General features: G+C 33.9%; 1 protein-coding gene across 4 annotated transcripts in view; it reads right to left on the bottom strand.

Annotated features, from left to right (window-relative positions):
- Nucleotides 1-17,879, bottom strand: part of LOC113498096 (transmembrane and coiled-coil domains protein 2) — a 51,053-nt gene extending 33,174 nt beyond the window's left edge. For 2 of the 4 annotated variants that reach the window (XM_026878009.1, XM_026878011.1), the window contains exons 1-2: nt 17,673-17,879; nt 2,415-2,671 (exon numbers count right to left, since the gene is read on the bottom strand). In XM_026878009.1, the coding sequence (XP_026733810.1) occupies nt 2,415-2,573 (159 nt within the window). In that variant the 5' untranslated portion in view covers nt 2,574-2,671; nt 17,673-17,879. The remainder of the gene's footprint in view (nt 1-2,414; nt 2,672-17,672) is intronic. The other 2 variants (XM_026878012.1, XM_026878010.1) reach the window with 1 other exon arrangement.
- Nucleotides 17,880-18,516: the final 637 nt, after the last annotated feature.

Below are 18,516 nucleotides of genomic sequence, written 5' to 3'. Positions count from 1 at the left end.
TATTTACGCATCGATTTAGCACTTAGCTTTCAGCGCCGAAGGTCACTTTATCCAACTTTTGTTTGATCTAAAGATATTAGATACTCTATAGTTGATGTAAGCCTAGAGTGTTTTGCGTGTAAAATGTTTGTTTACATATAAATGAACACATGATGATATTTGAAGAGAATTTTTAGCTCAATATTGCTTGGTTAAAATGTCAGTGTATAAATATAGTGACTACCGTTGATGTTTTTTCATCGGGGTAATCGGCTGACTGACTGTTAAAGTTTTTTTTTTCATCTTGATTCCTCAAACAGGATAGAAGTACTGTGGTATTACGGTTTACGAGACAACAACAAGCCTGTATTGAAAATCAAAAACTACGGGACAAACTTCATAAAATTTCAATCAACTCTTTCATGTACACTGTTGGCAATTTAATTTTCTCAAATAAATCGATCAATTAAAAGGTCGAAGTCAATAAAATGTTTTCTCCGTGATTACGTGCACTTCTTATACCCAATAGGGAATGTATGAAACTTGAGCCAGTTTATACAAAAAGCTATATAGTTAAAAACCAGTGTTACAGCTGCCAGTCAGACAACAGCTGCCGAACTGGACGAGTCATTATAAATTAATTGCCATGATTGTTCCTTAATGACATCTTACGTTCAATTGAATAAGTTCTTTCTTTTAACAATGGACTTCCTCCATTGATGCAGTTTAATGCACAAGGTTTGGTAATAACTGGCCTGCATCAGAGTATGGTATAATTTAATTATCTACAACATTCACACAACGCCATCTAGTCTCAAACTAATCAAAGTTTGTACATATTGTGAGTATTAGAGAACTGATTAACATACTTATATATTTTTAAATAGGTACATAATAAAGATGGCTTACGCCCAGACACAGAACAAATTTAATGATCGTGCTCATACACACATAAACATTTATGCTGACTGGGAAGCGACCCCAAGTCCCCCGGTATAGCAGTCAGGACCACTACACCAACAGGCCAGTCAAGTCAATAATGTTTATTAAATGCTTGAATTTTATATTGGCTTGCCAATTTCCCTGCGGTAATAACAGCGGCGCTGCCATCCCTTAGGGATTGATTCGTTATTAAGTAATAGGCAAGTATTATATAAACAGTTTCCTCACATTTCCCAAGACTACGTGTGTAATAAAGGTCCATACAATTTTAAACTTATAGACTCATTCTTATAAATATTTAAAAGAGAAAGTTTTAAAAATAAAAAACAATGATTTGTGTAAGCATAAAAGGTTACGAAAAGGTCACCATTTACCGAGTTAACTAAAATCTGAAGATCAAAATACATTCATACATCTTGGGGCGTCTTGTGGGAGTGGCACTTGTACAAAAAATTAAATCCAAGCGAACAAACCCGCTGGCAAAAATCTCTATACCCGAAACTTAAATATTGATGTCAACAAAATGCCAACTAACAATACGAGAATTGTAGAACGCTCGAAAAGAAACTCCAACAAAGATGTAGGTTATCAGATGGAAAGTACAATATGCTAATGCAAAGTTCAAGAAATCTCCATAGTTCGTATCAAAGTTAAATTCTTTATTACGGTAAATGTATACAAAATAACATCGGTAGGTATTATTACAAAACCGTGTCACGGTGACAGCAATTGATTTAACTATAACTATGTTTTATAGTAACTATTGTTTGTACTCTATGACTAAGAGGAAGGATAGTGGAATGACATTATTTATGATTTTATGTCCAGAAAGTGACTCCCGACAAAATCTGGTTTACTCGATTTACTCTGGGGCCCGACACTACGCTTCGTCTTGCATTAGCAGGAAAAGCAACTTCGCTTGATCAACGGCCAACGACGTTAAAAACACTGGATCGCTACTCGATCGTCGTTTGTTTAAAATGGCTCGGAATCAGCACTAATTCGAAATCAAATGCAGGACCACATTATTGTTTTCAGATTTATGTACTTTGATACATAGTTGTTATAGTGGTCTGAACCGTTTCGCCTTTTCTAAATCTATGTCGACTTCCAGTCTTACCGGATTTCGCTGAATACAATTACATACAAATAGGACACGGAGCGACTGTCTATGTGGCCTTCACAACTAATTCTAATACACAAGCACTTTTTACTAGCCATCTATAGGATTCTGAACCTTACTTAAATTACTCATGACGTTCTATCTATTTAATCTATACCTTGACGGACAGATCTCCTGATGAAGCATAAGATACTCTTAAAAGTCCATACGTCATTACATTTATCGTTACCATCTGCCCTGTAAAATCCACTGCTAAGCATGAGTCTCCCGTTTTCTATACCATCATCTTGAATACCTTGCCATCGTTATTACTTACCTTCTCTTCTGCCGACTACATAAAAATCTATGGCCATTAGCAACAATAACTTACACTGACAACATGATGCACTGTAGACGGTGACTGCACCCTCGACCTGATGACGGCATCATCGGTCACAACCGCGGGATCCCGCGCGAGGTCCGCTGTCGAAGGCGACTGGCTCCTGCTCGACCCCTTGCTGTGCCCATGGTCGACGTGCAACGTGTCCATCCCTACGACCAACTATATACACGCATCAGGAACTTGGTTTGTGTATGTATTCATAAGCGTGATAGATCGGACTGTCTCGCCATCGCTCCCAAATTAATCTGAAATAGATTTGTCTAATAAAAAAAATGAACCGAGAAAAAAATACAAACGTTGCTTCTTTCCTTTTAGAGATAAGTATTTTCTATAGTGACTAATTTATAAATACATTAAATGCTAATAAACAGATAATTACTTATAAAGAATTAAATACAGATATAAATAAATTAAAGTCACGGTCGATAAGGATACCGAAAGATTATTAACAAAGAGGCGATTTAGGTGCCCAATGAAGAAATGATTACTTTGATAATTTATGTGATGCACTTTTATAAACAAAATGTCATGAATGCCACAACAATTTCCTTGAAAATCAAAGGCAAATCAATATAGTTTCATAACGGAAGTAGAAACCTAAAAACATTTTAGCCTGAAGGTCATTAGTCATCTAGTTTATTTTACGCATTAGACAGAGAGTATTTACTATAATAGTATCTTCAATGGCTATTTATAAGAAAAGAATCAAAATTCGGAAAATAAGAGTCAAATTGAACTTAGCTTCGTACGCTAATGTTTACATCTCGTTTGTAACTGAAAATCCTTGACGTCACTACTAGATTATTATTAACTAATAACAGACTATCTATAAACATCCTCAACGTGTTAAATCATCAATTATTGCTGTATAGTTTGAATAGTTTGGATTTGATATTTAGCATAGAAGTTGACTCGACAGGTAAGACTACTTCGATGTTCCTTTAAGACATAGTGACTCTAGGTAGGCTGATCAAATTTTTTGGATTTATATAGGAAAGTATTGACTCCTGTTTTGATTATTCTAGCTTCTGCGGCCACGTGTGTCTATTGAACACATCCCATGTATCCTACTTGGTAGATTAGAAGTAGCAGTATTTTATCCTTTCCCAATTCACCCATTATCCAATCTCTTTTCCAGTCAAACTATAACCAAGCTATGGGCTAAAACATCAGCAAACCCGATACATAATGAGGAAGCTACACTCCATCTTTCACTATTAACTATTCAGACAAGGAAGTCTAAACTAAACCTAATACTGGTAATAGGCAAGTTTGACGGTAATGAAAACCTATGTATCCTAGACATCAATATCAGTGTTTATAGCATAACACCGGCGCCTATATCCCGGCTTAGTTTCTATTATGACTGCAGATAAGCCGATAACTGGATTTGCTACATAAAACGTTGAGCTACAACGAATACATTTTGGTAGGGATTTGTTTCAAACCTGTTGTTGTACCGGTACTTAGTTTTGTTAAAGATTTTTATGGTTTGTTTAAGGTAAAAACGGGAAGCATGATTAGCCCAATTTTTGGTATGTCCTTAAGATGATGATGTCTCAACTGAGGAGTCCCGTCAAAGTGAAACAAAATAGTAAAATACAAAGAGATATTCATTTGAAACCAATAGCGCGTTTATTTAGGCTTGCGTTCCTTCAATATTACACCAACCTACTAAAATTCAAGTATTTTACAGATTCAAGTTATGGTAATCTAGTCATTGTTGATTATTCAAATTTTAAACAATTATTCTAAAGGAGAGTAATTGACCTTTCAAACGATACAAATTCAGCTGATAACCGCAATCAAATAACAATTACTTAGGCATAATATGCTCGAGCTAAAGGTGGCGAGGATATCAATTTATAACGGACATTTGTAACATTATATTTTATAGTAACAAGATACAGTTTTGCATATAAGTCAGCTAGGAATGAATAGAATATGAGTAGTAAATGGTTATGAGAGGTAGTGTAGTGCAAAGCAGAATTGTAAGGCCAGAATATTAAATAATAATCCGGTAGCATTAACCCTTTCACGGTAGAATCCGTAGCTCTCCGAAACCGATATGAAATCCAGTGGGATTTAAATATTATGAGAGCCACTAAGTATGAAAAGCGGTTTGGGTTTTCGTTTAAAATAGGACTTCATTATATTGGAAGCTGTTGTATTAGACTAATAGGCTTACAATTCCGATAGGTAGATTTAATTTTCGATATTTTGGGTGATGGAAATCTATTTCATTTAGCGTTTTGACAAACATTGGGACCGGCATCTAGTTGTAACGTATTCATCTGAATACATTTTACATTACCTAGACCGAGTGATATATTTTTTTACTACATTCTTATTTATTTTGTTAAATACCGTGAAATAAAGCTAAATTGAGTTGTTGTTCCGTCTACTTTGTGTAGGACAATACGTCCAATGATCAAAGCTATCATGTTCAAAAGCTTTGAAACTCATACCATAGCAGCTATGAGGATCCTACCAACATTTGCGTTCCTCAAGTTACATATAGACAAAGGAGAGGCCGATGACCGATCTATCTGGTAGGAGTGTCTGTTGGTAATATTGAAATATACGTTTTTTACACGAAAGGTTTTTTTCAAAATGTTGTCTGTTTTTCCGGCTTTAAAATGGCTGCACCTATGTTGACGAGACTTTTATTAGCACTGGTGTAAAAAGGAGTAATTAAGACATTTTTTATTATTTTAGATGGCATGTTACGGACGAGGTCGCGGGTACAGCTAATCATAAATATAAACAAATGGAAGACCTTTTCAACCAAAACAACTATATAATGAAAGCATCGTGGAAAACAGAGATAGTCATTTGAATACAGTAATAAATTGACGAACTAATAACTAGGTTGACCTAAATTTGATAGACAGCCTGATTTACGAGGAGCTGTTAATCTTTACGAGGATTTGATTGCATGTAGCATGAATGGGACTGTGACATGTTTTATAATAAGAAATAAACAGGTTTCTCACTACTGAACAATAGAATTGCATTTGATTTATATGTGTATAATAAGATCAGGCTTCAGTTACTTAGCAAGAATAAAAATACTATTAAGATATCAACGAACCGTTAAATATTCTGCAAATGTTATTTTAACATTATGTGAATTACGTGTCACGTTGTTTGTTCGAGATGGACTCCTAAACTACTTTCCTGGTTTTTAACAAATTTGCACACTATGTACTGCTTGACCATCTTGAAAGATAGGATAGCTTACATCTCAATTTATAGTCGCAGTATTTTAGTATAGCAAATTATTTATCTATAATCTACTGCTTACCACGGATCAGGACGAAGTCGCGGGTAATTGCTAGTTAAATTATAAGGAATAGGTGAAGTTAAAACTTATCATAATACCAGGCTATAAATGCAGTTTGAGCATTGATCATAACGCTTGCTAACTGCTGGTAGGTAAATTAAGAATCCGATATTTAGAATCTAGGTTTCACGATTTTTAACTTCATCGTTTGTCATTTCTGTTTTTGAAGAAAGCACATATAAATTTGCTGTATCCTTGTACACAAACATTCACGCATAGCCACGGCTAAATTATCTTCAAGTGAGAGAAGAGACTTCAAGAGACACTTGGGGCTAATCCCATAGCAAATATAAGGATCTACTATAACGATTTTAAATTAAAAACTTAAGTATATCTTCATAACCAAAGAACGAAGTCGAGCGCAACAGCTTGTCTAAAATAAATATTCAAAAATATATCATGCAAGTGTTTCAAATACTTTGTTTTGCTTCGAGAACAGTAACTACATTCTAATTAAAGGTTGTGAGTTGTGAATCATTCGCCCTTTTGTGATGACTGTATGAGTAACGTTAACGTTGTGTTATAGGTGCTCTGCGTAATTGGTACTTGGTACTTTGTTCAGAATCCTTTCTAATCGTAACGCAGATATGATCTTGTATATAAAAGTTTACGATTGTATATATAATTTCTTTGTGTAAATACGTTTAAGGCTTACCTATACGTTCATGTATTGTATGCATACGGAAGGTGTATTGTGTAGATGTTTTTTCTCTAATAATAAATAAACAAATCAATTATGTCAATTTATTTCATACAAGGAAGCAGGGATGAGAACAAACTTGTTTCGTTTTGAGAGAATAACTTTAGGAGAATTTACATTACAGTATCTACCTTGGATAATTGATCTTTTGGAGTGTACAAATAAAGTGTACAAGTATCATAAAGTTGTGTGAGTCAACTTGCAACTAAACGTGTAATGTATACTAAAACCGGTAGTTTGTCTTGCTGCCATTTGCCTGCACTACAATGAAGCTACATTATGTTTGCCGTTTATTAAGTAGTAAATGACGACTTATCGACGCCAATTATTGACGCCAATGATAAATCAAGTAATTCTCAAAATTTCTTACCTATGGTTGCCTTTTAAATAGTTTAAAAGAAGGTCTTTGGTATCGAGCTCTACATTTGTCGCAGTTGTGGAAAAGAGATGCTAGTATACAGTATTTGGGGCGCCTTCTCGCTTCTACAATTGGTGGTGTGGATTTATAGTACACGCACAAAAGCTAGTCACCTTCTGAAATGTTTCAAAAGATGCAGATCGTTTTTTGTTCAACTCACCCTCAGATTTAAAATAGTATAGTAGGTAGGTATATAGCGTTACTTATAACAATCTGTACTTCTGTACTAATATATAAAGCTGAAGAGTTTGCTTGTTTGTTTGATTGTTTGAACGCGCTAATCTAATGAACTACTGGTTTAAATTGAAAAAAATCTTCTTGTGTTGAATAGACCATTCATAGAGGAAGGTTTTAGGCTATATAGAATCACGCTGCGACTAATAGGAGTGAAGATACAATGAAAAATGTGGATAAAAGGGGGCTGGTATAAATCATAACTTATATCTTACGGACCAACCACACGGACGCAGTCGCGGGCAACAGCTAGTAAATACATAATGAGCAAAACGTTAACAAGTATAGAATACTGAATGATCTTACAAATCGTGTGCTCGATCAATATGAGATGCATTTGTTGTGTTCAACAATCTTTGTTTGTAATACAATGTTGTGAATACACATTGATATATCGGCGTTGGTCCGAGACAAAGAAATATTATATTATTCAGATATTTATGTAGTAACACTAGGATTTATGAGTTGATTATCTCTATAGGATATTTTTTGTTGCGATATTTCCAATACATAATGCCCTTACTACGAATTTTATGAAAAAAGTATTTGTCTAGAGAAGGTTTTGATTAGAAACGTTTATGTAACGCGTATGTACTTTTTAAATCTTAATTTATTTTGCTCAGTCAGTCAATGCTAGAAAAAAGAAATATCGCAAAAACAAAACACAAAGAATGACTACTTTAAAGTGAATGGTTTTCTCGTAAAATTGTACGTGAATTCCTACTAATGTGAAAGTACCTCTGTCTGTCTGTCTGTCTGTCGCTTTCACGTCTAAGCCACTGTACTGATTTTAATGAAATTTGGTACAGAGATAGAGTTGACCATGAGAAGGAACATAGGAGTTTTTATCCCGGACTTTTGAAGGGTTCTCTTGGAAACGCGATATAACCGACCTCGACGCGAGCGAAGCCGCGGGCGAAAAGCTAGTACTCAATACACAGCACTGCTAATAGCAAAACTTTGTTCTTCTAATCTACAATTATCATAATACTCCTAATCCATGAGAATGATAAAACGGACGCCATGTGTCATTTTTCACAGTGATGTTCAAGGTCCCAAGGTCATGTTTATGTTTTGCACCAGATTCAAACCCAATAATCAAAGCATGGCTATTAGAAATGCATGAACTACTACGACTTATCGATTGATATTATATTTAGCATTAAATAGAACTTCGTATTTTATACCTACTATAATACTAGCTGGTGCCCGCGACTTCGTCTACGCAAGATTAGCATTTCAAGTAGCTTTGCCAGCTTTAGAGCGGTGTCGAATGTAATAAAATTACTTGACATATTATTTTGGAAATATCACACAAATTTATAAAAAAAACTAGCTTTTCGCCCGCGGCTTCGCCCGCGTCGATGTCAGCTATATCGCGTTTCCAAGAAAACACTTCAAAAGTCCGGGATAAAAACTATCCTATGTTCTTTCTCAAGGTCAACTCTATCTTTGTATCAAATTTTATTAAAATAAGTGCAGTGGTTTAGACGTGAAAGCGTAACAGACAGACAGACAGACAAACAGGGTTACTTTCGCATTTATAATATTAGTAGGGATAATTTAAAAATCATGCAGAGAGACAGTAGGCTCGTTTAGATAGACTAGTTTGCATTTGGAAATTGCCTGGTAAGGAAAGAATTAGTCTGTCTATATCGAATTAAGACTAATGTTCAGTTCATTCATCTCTGGATAGCCCTACAATTATCAAACTCTGAACAACTGCCAGTTCTTTTGACTAATAACGTACGAATCCATATTCTTTTTGCTTAGCTTCAAACATATATTCTTCAACAGTTATTATTGTGCCAAGAATTGTATGCGCTATCAGCTGCCTCGGGTCTAAATCATGCAAGCAACTAAATCATCCCTACTCTGTCTGTCTGTCTGTTACGCTTTCACGTCTAAACCATTGAACTGATTTTAATGAAATTTGGTACAGAGATAGAGTTGACCATGAGAAGGAACATAGGAGTTTTTATCCCGGACTTTTGAAGGGTTCTCTTGGAAACGCGATATAACCGACCTCGACGCGGGCGAAAAGCTAGTATCGAACAAAAACCGTTGTCATTGTTCGTGCACATCGTTCATTAAAAATCTGAAATCGATACCTCATCGAATCACACTTTCATTTTAATCGAGTAAATACGAGTACGAGTTATCACAGTTAGATGAGTCAATGGTACCAACCCACGTACAATTTCCTGTGTAGTTAGATAATTATAACAGTGCATCTGTTTAATGACCGGAGTAAGATGATTAATAGTCTATTTAGTTATTATTGACCCGATTCTTGGTCACATTAACCGTTCGTTTCCTTTAAGAACAACGGTCAGAGGAAATGTAGTCTCGATGAGTATTTATGGAACTTGTGTTTGTAAACAGAGCATATATAGTTTCGGTAGTGTATTTAGACACGTATATTTGATTGATCACGTCGCATTAGGGTAAATGGGACGTCATTAATAGTTAATTATTTTTCCCATGTGATGCAATTGCGATCTTATTATTTAAACACTAGCTTGCCTGCATATGTTTATCTATACTAATATATAAAGCTGGATAGTTTGTTCGTTTGAACGCGCTAATCTCAGGAACTACTGGTTTGAATTGAAAAATTATTTTTGTGTTAAATAGACCATTCATCGAGGAAGGTTTTAGGCTATGTACCATCACGCTGCGACGAATGGGAGCGAAGATACAATAGAAAATGTGGGAAAAAAACAGGGAGGGTATAAATGATAACTTATACCTCTAACCACGCGGTCGAAGTCGCGGGCAACAGCTAGTTGTCTATAAGAGTCTCAATAATAATTTTGAATGAAACCAGAACAATGTACACAATCGCGTACTTTACATAGTTCTTTCTCAACAAAAGCTCACTTCAAATGATGCCCTTTTTCATTTCTCATGTCTCCACACTTTCTCCTCATCACTATAAGGTGTGCGTGCATTTCTCGCATTTATCTGATTGCCAGCGCTTTAACCGCATTGTATCGCACTGATTTCCGGGAATAAGAAGTAACATTCTTAACTATTCTTTTATTATTTCCGGAACTGAACCAATTGAAATGTTAGTAGAGAATTAGATTTTACAAAAAAAAAATGTCTGCTCAAATATATTTTTTCCTGAATATGTTACTAATAAAATACAACATAGTCAGAACGGTTTGATCGTTTTGAAGAATTGACGGCTTTTTTCAATTTTGCGTTCAGACACTCTCTGAAAATTGAAGTTTCAATCTAAATATTATATTAAACGTGCTATAAAAAGTTTTATACGTAGGTAATTGAATTTGTAACGTTGAACAAGCACAGGCCGACTTTACTTAGGAGTTTTTAATTAACTTTTTTCTTTTGGGCTTAGTCCTATTTGATATGCGCAGACTAGTCTGAATACGTAAAATTCAAGTGTTATAATATAAGTCATGAATATATTTTCCAAAATCTGTAATACGTAAAATGAAAGAATTACAATGCGCCTGAAAGTACATTTTTTATGTATAGCCCGAATAAAATTTCTATACAGAGTTTTAATGTTATTTGCCAAGTAGCTTCATGAAGTAAGGAGCTTATAAAATATACTGACATTGAAGACGTCTGGTATTTGTAAAATGCCTACTATCTTGGGTGAATGTAATTGGAAAAACAAGCGAAGTTCACGAGAATGTAGACACACAAGTTATTTTTCATTTTGTTGTGTTGTAAAGAAAAGTCAGGGGTCACCAACCTGCTGGCTCAGCGCTACAGGCTAGACTACTTGGGAGCGCTTTGTCCAGTCACCGGCTTGTTGATTTAACTAACATTTACATTTTATGCTAGAAGTAAACTTTTCTGCTTATTGAGCTAGTTTCAGACAAACCTAACTCTACAAAAAGATTACCTTTCGCTGGCTTGCTAGCTCAATCTGGTTTAAAAATTGCGCTCTTCAATTATATGAAGGGTAGTTTTTAAATGTTAATTATTATTTATAATACTTGCTTAGTGACTAACGATCATTCAAGAATGAAGTTATTAAGTTTAAAATTCACAAGATATAACCTCTTTTCAATGAGAAGCTATCTAAGCCCAATTAAATATTTGATAACCAACAAAAAATTAGGAGCAATATGTTTAGATAACACATTGACATATTGAACTCTACTTAGTGTGGGTAGTCAGAAAAAAATTTGTTTAGAACGGTTATCACTTCGCATATCTGGTTGTAGTCATAATATTTGTATAGGTACGTTTTGTATGTTTGATTACGATAATTTTAAATAATCAGGTCATATTGGTTGTGTTGCGTCAAACGGAAGAACGATTTAGAAATGGTTCTTTTTGTATGAACGTATTTTTGGGCAAGCAGTGTTAGGTTCAACTAACATTAGGTACTAATTACCTTTTAATAAGACTTTAAAACATGCGTTTAGCTATTCATGCATGAAAATTATAATAGGAGTGAATAAGGGATAAAACAAGCTTACCTGTGATTTCGATCATCATTTGATGAAGACACTATCCTACAATGATCACATTATTTTTTTTGCAACTAAGCAGTTATGGATTATTCTTTAAATGCGTTTAGCCACTTTCATACAGAAACATAAATAGGAAAATGTCAATACAAAGTAACAAACTCCCCATAAACGAGACAGACATATAAAATATTCACGGCTTGTTAGCCACAATAATCTATCCGTGCCTTTCACGTGGACTCCGCTAAAATATTTCAACGTCATCTAGGTAAACTACAAACAACAGTCAGCTCTGTGCCTAGAGTACAAAGTCCAAAACGGCTAAAAATATCCGGTGTATAGCAGAGCAGTTCGCGTGGGAGACTGTACCCTAATCAGAGTCACATACAAACGACATGGAGAGCGATACACGACGATAACAACATTTTTGTATTGTTGAAAACGAAGCGAAGGAAAATAAATTGCATAGTTCATACAGCGATGACAGGCCATTCATAAAACATTACAATTTACAGCTCATGCATACAACTTTAGCTCGTGTTAAACTGCATATATTTCAAGCGTTTAACAGTGCAGTAAACATACATTAACTAATGAGTTATTAGAGCTTCTGCCAATTGGCTGTTATGCGATTTGGACTATATAGCAAGTGGATAATCCGCAAAAAATATTGGCGCCGCGTATTCATACACGATGACGCTCTGTTCCGGGACTATTCTCACAATACGTTACGGAATATTTCTGGCAAACAAAGTTTGACTATCACTCGGACAAAATTCTTTAACGAACGGAACGAAAGGAGAAATACTTCTTGGCCTTGTTCACAAAAAAATAAGATTGAAAGTACCTGGACAATTTAAGTAGCCCGAATAAATTCTCGAAGACAAAAATGTCAATACAACGTTATGAATAAATCAGGAAAAATACAACGGAGGCTTTCAGTATCGGCCTCAAAGTTATGTACGACATTGGACTCTTCCAAGAAGTATTTCAAAGAAAATACAATTCCCGAACGATTCAACATTTTCATGTCGTTCCCGTGATATTTAAGTTTCTAAATGTCCTTTTAAAGCTTCGTGGAGCTTAATACCACTTCTAAAAACCCCAACTGTTTAATATTAAAGCAAAGGGACCTTAAGTTGATATCGTTGAAGACAATTAAGCATTTTAGGGTTTCTAAGTATTTCTGTTAAAATTAAATGAGTGTTAAATGTCTTGTTGTCGACTATAGCGTTATTGTTAAAAGAGTATAATTATAATCGGTCTATGGAACAATTCAGCTCAGGCGGGATTCCCGAGTTTCATTTCACGGGTCAGTGATTGGATGGGTCGCGGTTGCCTTGTTTTTCCACGATGGGAAGATAACTATACGTATATTTTGTCGGCTTTTTTTTAAACAAAGCTTATGTAGATCGGAATTTAACCAGCTCTATAATTAAATACTGCACACAAAACCATGGCCTCTACCATGATATATACCAAACATACCCACATTATTTAAATCATAAAGGTGTGTTTTAAAATAATGTATCCAATAATTGTAATGTAACTTAATTGAAATAGCATGTAATGTAATTTTTCATGCCGCTTTATCTAAAAACATGTTCAACTTTTATTACCATGTCATAAGCAATTAAAACTTTATGTTGCCCTAACATTTACATTCTACACCAAATAATAGATTATACTATGATAACATGGGTTTAAACGGTTGGTTTATTGAGTTAGCTTCGGGCTTAAGGAATTAAGTTATCGTCAAATCGCATAGTTTGCTATAAGAGATCCTATAACGTAATTACTAGCACAGTCATGGATATAAATCGTATCAAAGCATTGCTTAACGGAACACCTGGGGTTTCTCGCGAATGCAATCGCTCGATATTAACATAGTTATTAGGTTAATACTGCACTTCGTGGTTATGAACGAAATTTGTTTCCTGTTCAAGGTTTAAGATCCGGATTTCGATTTATTGTGTTCGATTTAAGAAGGGATAAGTGGGGATTTTGTATGTAACTGTTATTTCAATTGAATTATAGTGGGTACGAGCTGTTCGAAGCACACCTTTTCTTTATAAAACTTTCTCTGGCTCTTTACACTTTTTGCCCTGTTTCCAAGCATTGGGTGTCAGCTTAATTCATGTTCTTCTTAATCACTCAGCATTCAAGCTCTTCTTTCGTTGGAATATCGTCAAAATGTTTCCGTTTAGTTTCATCTATGAATAAAAAGAAGGACAGATTTGCATATCGGTGCTCGTTTCTGGTCTCGGACAAATACCCAATCTAGTGAATCCTTTTCCTGATCATTCATTTCAAATTTGCATTTTATAATCCGAAGCCATGCATGTGCCATGAATACAATTTTTGTACCTATTTATTCATATACTTTGTTTCAGTTTTCATATAGATTTAAAAGGCTCTTAGAAAAGATGTTATTTTAATGGTTTTATCTGTTTTGACATTCGTAAAACAAAAATATATTAGATACAAATGCACCTTATGCCTGAATCAATAAAGATAAAAGTTTCATCGAATTCGATTCCGTGAATTGTTCCAGTTATCTTTCTTTGCATGGAAAAACCTGCTATTATAATAACCCATAGTTTGTTCAATGATAATTTGTGAGAATTTTACCATTTTGCTTTGAACTCTATCAAGACTAGTGTGTATCGTATTTCAAAATCTTAATGGAGTTATTTCTTGATAGACATGTACGTGAATACACTTCATATGACGATTCAAAACGATTTTTTGTAATTCCTTGTCTTGCAGGTGTTACACAAACATATAGGCCACATACACAAGAATAGTGACTCAGAACAAGCATTCCTGGATCACGAACGCTGGGCCTTGGCGGAGTTCGAACCCGCTTCTCGTTGCCCACGGTGGCTTTGGCGTGGTAGCCTCAACCACTCGACTATCCATGAAATATTGTAATCATATTTACATTTACTATCCGTACAATATAATCCAGTGGATATTACCAATCACCTAATCCTTTATTACTAAAATTGTCCATTCCTTTCCCATTATCTTGTCTACATTTTTAATACCATTCTTCCACTTTATCTTTAGTTCCAGAAGACTAAGAACAATTAGCTAATTAACGTAAGTCAAACATGCCATTTATTTGAAGTACGTATGCCGATTTCGCGTAAACAATCGATATATCAATGAACTAATCACAATACATATAAAGCGTTATCGTTATTTTTCGAATTGCCTTATCTTATCCTATTGTATCGTACACAATAAATCCATAGTACTGAGAAGGATGAAGTTTGGGTACGTTGGGTACTTGTAATTTGAATGAGTCATAACGTAATCGGGTCTGCACTATTCACTTTCAAGTTTTGTAGTACTTGTTATCGTGAATTACGAATTCTATGGACAATAATACATAGTACGTTAGGATTTTTGATTGTTCTGGGATGGCTTTACTAAGGCGTAGTACTGGATAACATGAAAGCGAAGGATGTCGGAGAAGAGCAGAAAGGGAGAAGTATCGTTGATTGAAAGAGGTTTAAGTCCAGCAGTAAACCGCATTGGATCAAGTTCACTGATTGACAACAAAAATCAAGGATTTATTTGGAAGTTCAAGGATATGGAGAATTTCGAAGTGTGATACACACTCGCTTTTTATATGTAAACGTTATTTTTCTAATATTTTCATAACACTTGAAATAAGATTTAGATCTTAGCGATAGATCATACGGTCCACGTTAATAACAGTTTATTGAAAATTGCGGAAAGACCAATGCGAAATGTACTATATTTAAACTAAACAGAGGGAAGTTGTCAATTAACATGTATTATATCTACACATTGTACGTAATATTATAAAAAAAGTTATAGAAATGATACATGGAATTTAAAATGGCGTTGCGCCAAATTTTTCTGTGACACGTACTACGCAAGATTTTGTTTATGTATTTAAAAATTCGGTGTTAAAAGCTGCATGCAAAATTTGCATTTAGAAGATATAGCTTTTTTTTAATTTAACCATGAATAAATTGTTTAGGAGTCAATAATGATGAAGTCCTTTCAGTAAATAAATGACTATCTTTATTTAAGGTATTAAATTGAACCAAATTGTCAAAATTTATGGCTAAATACTAAATTATAAATTGAAGAGGCTGCTTGCTTTGCCCGGTAGAATCATTAACGGGCTGGTTTACTTCACATATTTAGTAACAAAAAGTTTAGCACAATTAGAGGCACAAGGTAATCTTATAAAGACAATTGCAATAAAAACTCCTTGGAAACAATAAGATGCTTAATGTTAATATTATGAAATACATTATAAAAACCAGTTTGTGAGTCACAACTCTTATATGTTGGTTTGTGATGTAACATTGACTATGAAACTACTGTTTACTAAGCATTGTTGGTATCATTTTGTTGTTATGCAAACAATAAAAAATAACTTTCATATGAGTGTTTAAATGTTATAAGAAACTCCTTATTTGATGTTGTATGAAAAGAGGATTCTGTAGACCAGATTTACAGTACATATGAAATCTTTATTTAGACTGATTTATCGGACACACTTAGGAACTTACTTGGGCCATGCTTATTCTGCTGAAACATTAATTAATCTAGGCTTTAGATCAAATCTAAATTAGACTGGCAGCGGTCTCTATCTCTGCAGAGTATGTGGTGAAAAGAGAGATAGGCAGGACATAACTATAATAACTGATAAATATGAATAATGATGTCTACTAACTATTCTGGACATAGTAGTTCTATTGAACGTCAGGAATGTATTGAAATTTACACCCCCATTATGTACCTTGTATGATAATGAACTTCAACATAATATTTCGTGTACTAAACATTATATCTAAATAACACCTATTAAATGATGTAACGGTTTACTCACGCGTATTTATCGGGGTAGCCCGACTAGTTTCGGACCCAACCGGAGTCCTTAATCATGAGCAGACGCGGCGGGATCGCGATAAATAACACCTGTCTCTTTTAAAATGCTTTGTAAAACTTAAAATATTTTTTCATATTATGTATTATTTACAGAGATTTTGTAGAGAAATAATCCCAGTAAACTCATATTGTGTATTAATAACATAAGCTATGGGATAATATGACTAATACTCAACTCATTTAGTGATGAACAAATAAACTCAGATTATACCAAAATGTTAAAGTAACACTAATAACACTGTTACAGCCAAGTATGAGATTATGAGTCAACCAGTTTAGATAAAGAGTTAAGTACCAAAGAGGTTTGTAATTAACCAAAGGTTTTGTTAGTTTTTTTGTGTGTGAGTGAGGGTGGTAATTTTGTGGCCTTGGTACCAACTGGTGCCTTGATACTAGTGTATTATTGTTGTACTGGTTTTGCAATATATATTGTTGTGATATTTTAAAATCATCATTAAAAAAGGTCAGCTGTGTTTTGTGTGTCAAGTAATTTAAAGCTATTTTTTTATCTTTGAACCATTGAAGAACACTTAATTTAAATATTTATTTAATTTATATAATATTAAATACTTGTTGCCCTTAAATTCCTTTTTTTTTTTCATTTCTGTTATCCTTTGCATGGCACAAAATAAGCTTGTGACTCACCGATCAAGTGAAAAAAAAACAAAGAAAAAAAATAATGTATTATATCTCATTTCTCCACACTTAAGTGCAGCAGTTGTTTGATGCACTGGCAACCGGCCAAGCATCACGCAAATGATACGCACACATACGTAGGCCTTGGGTAAGCCGTCAAACAAGGAAGTAAGTGCTACACATCAGAATAAGTAGCCCATACTGCTGCCCTAACATTACCTTGAAAGGTACACATTTGAACGACGTACACTTTGTTCAAAACAAAGATATCACGTACTTATGATAATGAAATTAATATGTTCAGTATCGAGACACAAATGAGAATTAACTCTTATTTTTTCACATAAAAATGATGCGATTTGTATTCGGAATGACAATTAATCAACGATATATACGCAAGTAAAAAACATGAAAACGTTCACTTAAATAATACTAGCCACTGACAAGAAAATAACTCGTATAAAAATAAAAGAAATCACAGCAAATAATCGTTTAAATACAGAAACACTTTACTCACAATTTTTGTAATCACGATCTTCCTTTGAATGTTTGTTTACATTTCTCTCTTACACATTATAATTTGTAGTCTTTTGCACGAAACTAAGGCCCACAATATATAAAATTCAGATTGCGATTGTATTATATGACAGAAAACAACGGAATAGCAAAAGACGTGTAGTAAGGTTGGATGGATGAGCTGTTCTTCTTAATTTTCAATAGATGGCGTCGTCTTCGATTTCACCATAGACAACGACGAAGTATGCTGCGAGACCTAATAAAATAATAAATATTGCCATACTAAAAGTGTTTTGCGTTATCTTTTTAGTAAATTTGAGAGAAAAATTATAATATTATCTTTGTAATAGTTTTCTTCAAAAAAAAAATATTTAAGAAATAAACGACATTTTGAAACTTTATTATGTTTTCATACTGTAAAAATAATATCAATGAACCTTTTAACTATAGTTAACCATTGCACCAACAGAGATAAAAAAAACAACAATTTTAATTCATTTTACTGTACTTTTATGAACGGAAAGGAAATTTAGTAAAAAAAATGTTCATAGTAACTCACAAGATCACTGATATTATAAAAGGCAAAAGTGAGTTACTATGTCATTTACAAATGTTCTGATGTTAATATTTATTTTTTATGAGACATTTCACTTTTTAACAATTAACTGATTAAGCATGATAACTTTTTTGATAATCTGTACTTGCTTATTAAATTCATAAGTTAGTTAAATTAAACTATCGAGCTAAAAATCATTGTTAACATTTCATTGTCAAGTTTTTATCGATTCAATCGATAATTTATATTGAACTAATTTGTATCTGATAAAGTATTTTACTTCATTAGA

The sequence above is a fragment of the Trichoplusia ni genome, chromosome 10 (genome assembly GCF_003590095.1).
Source record: "Trichoplusia ni isolate ovarian cell line Hi5 chromosome 10, tn1, whole genome shotgun sequence".
NCBI classification, from domain to species: domain Eukaryota; kingdom Metazoa; phylum Arthropoda; class Insecta; order Lepidoptera; family Noctuidae; genus Trichoplusia; species Trichoplusia ni.
Note: the sequence above shows the minus strand (reverse complement) of the source record. Positions and strands in the feature narration are given on the sequence as shown.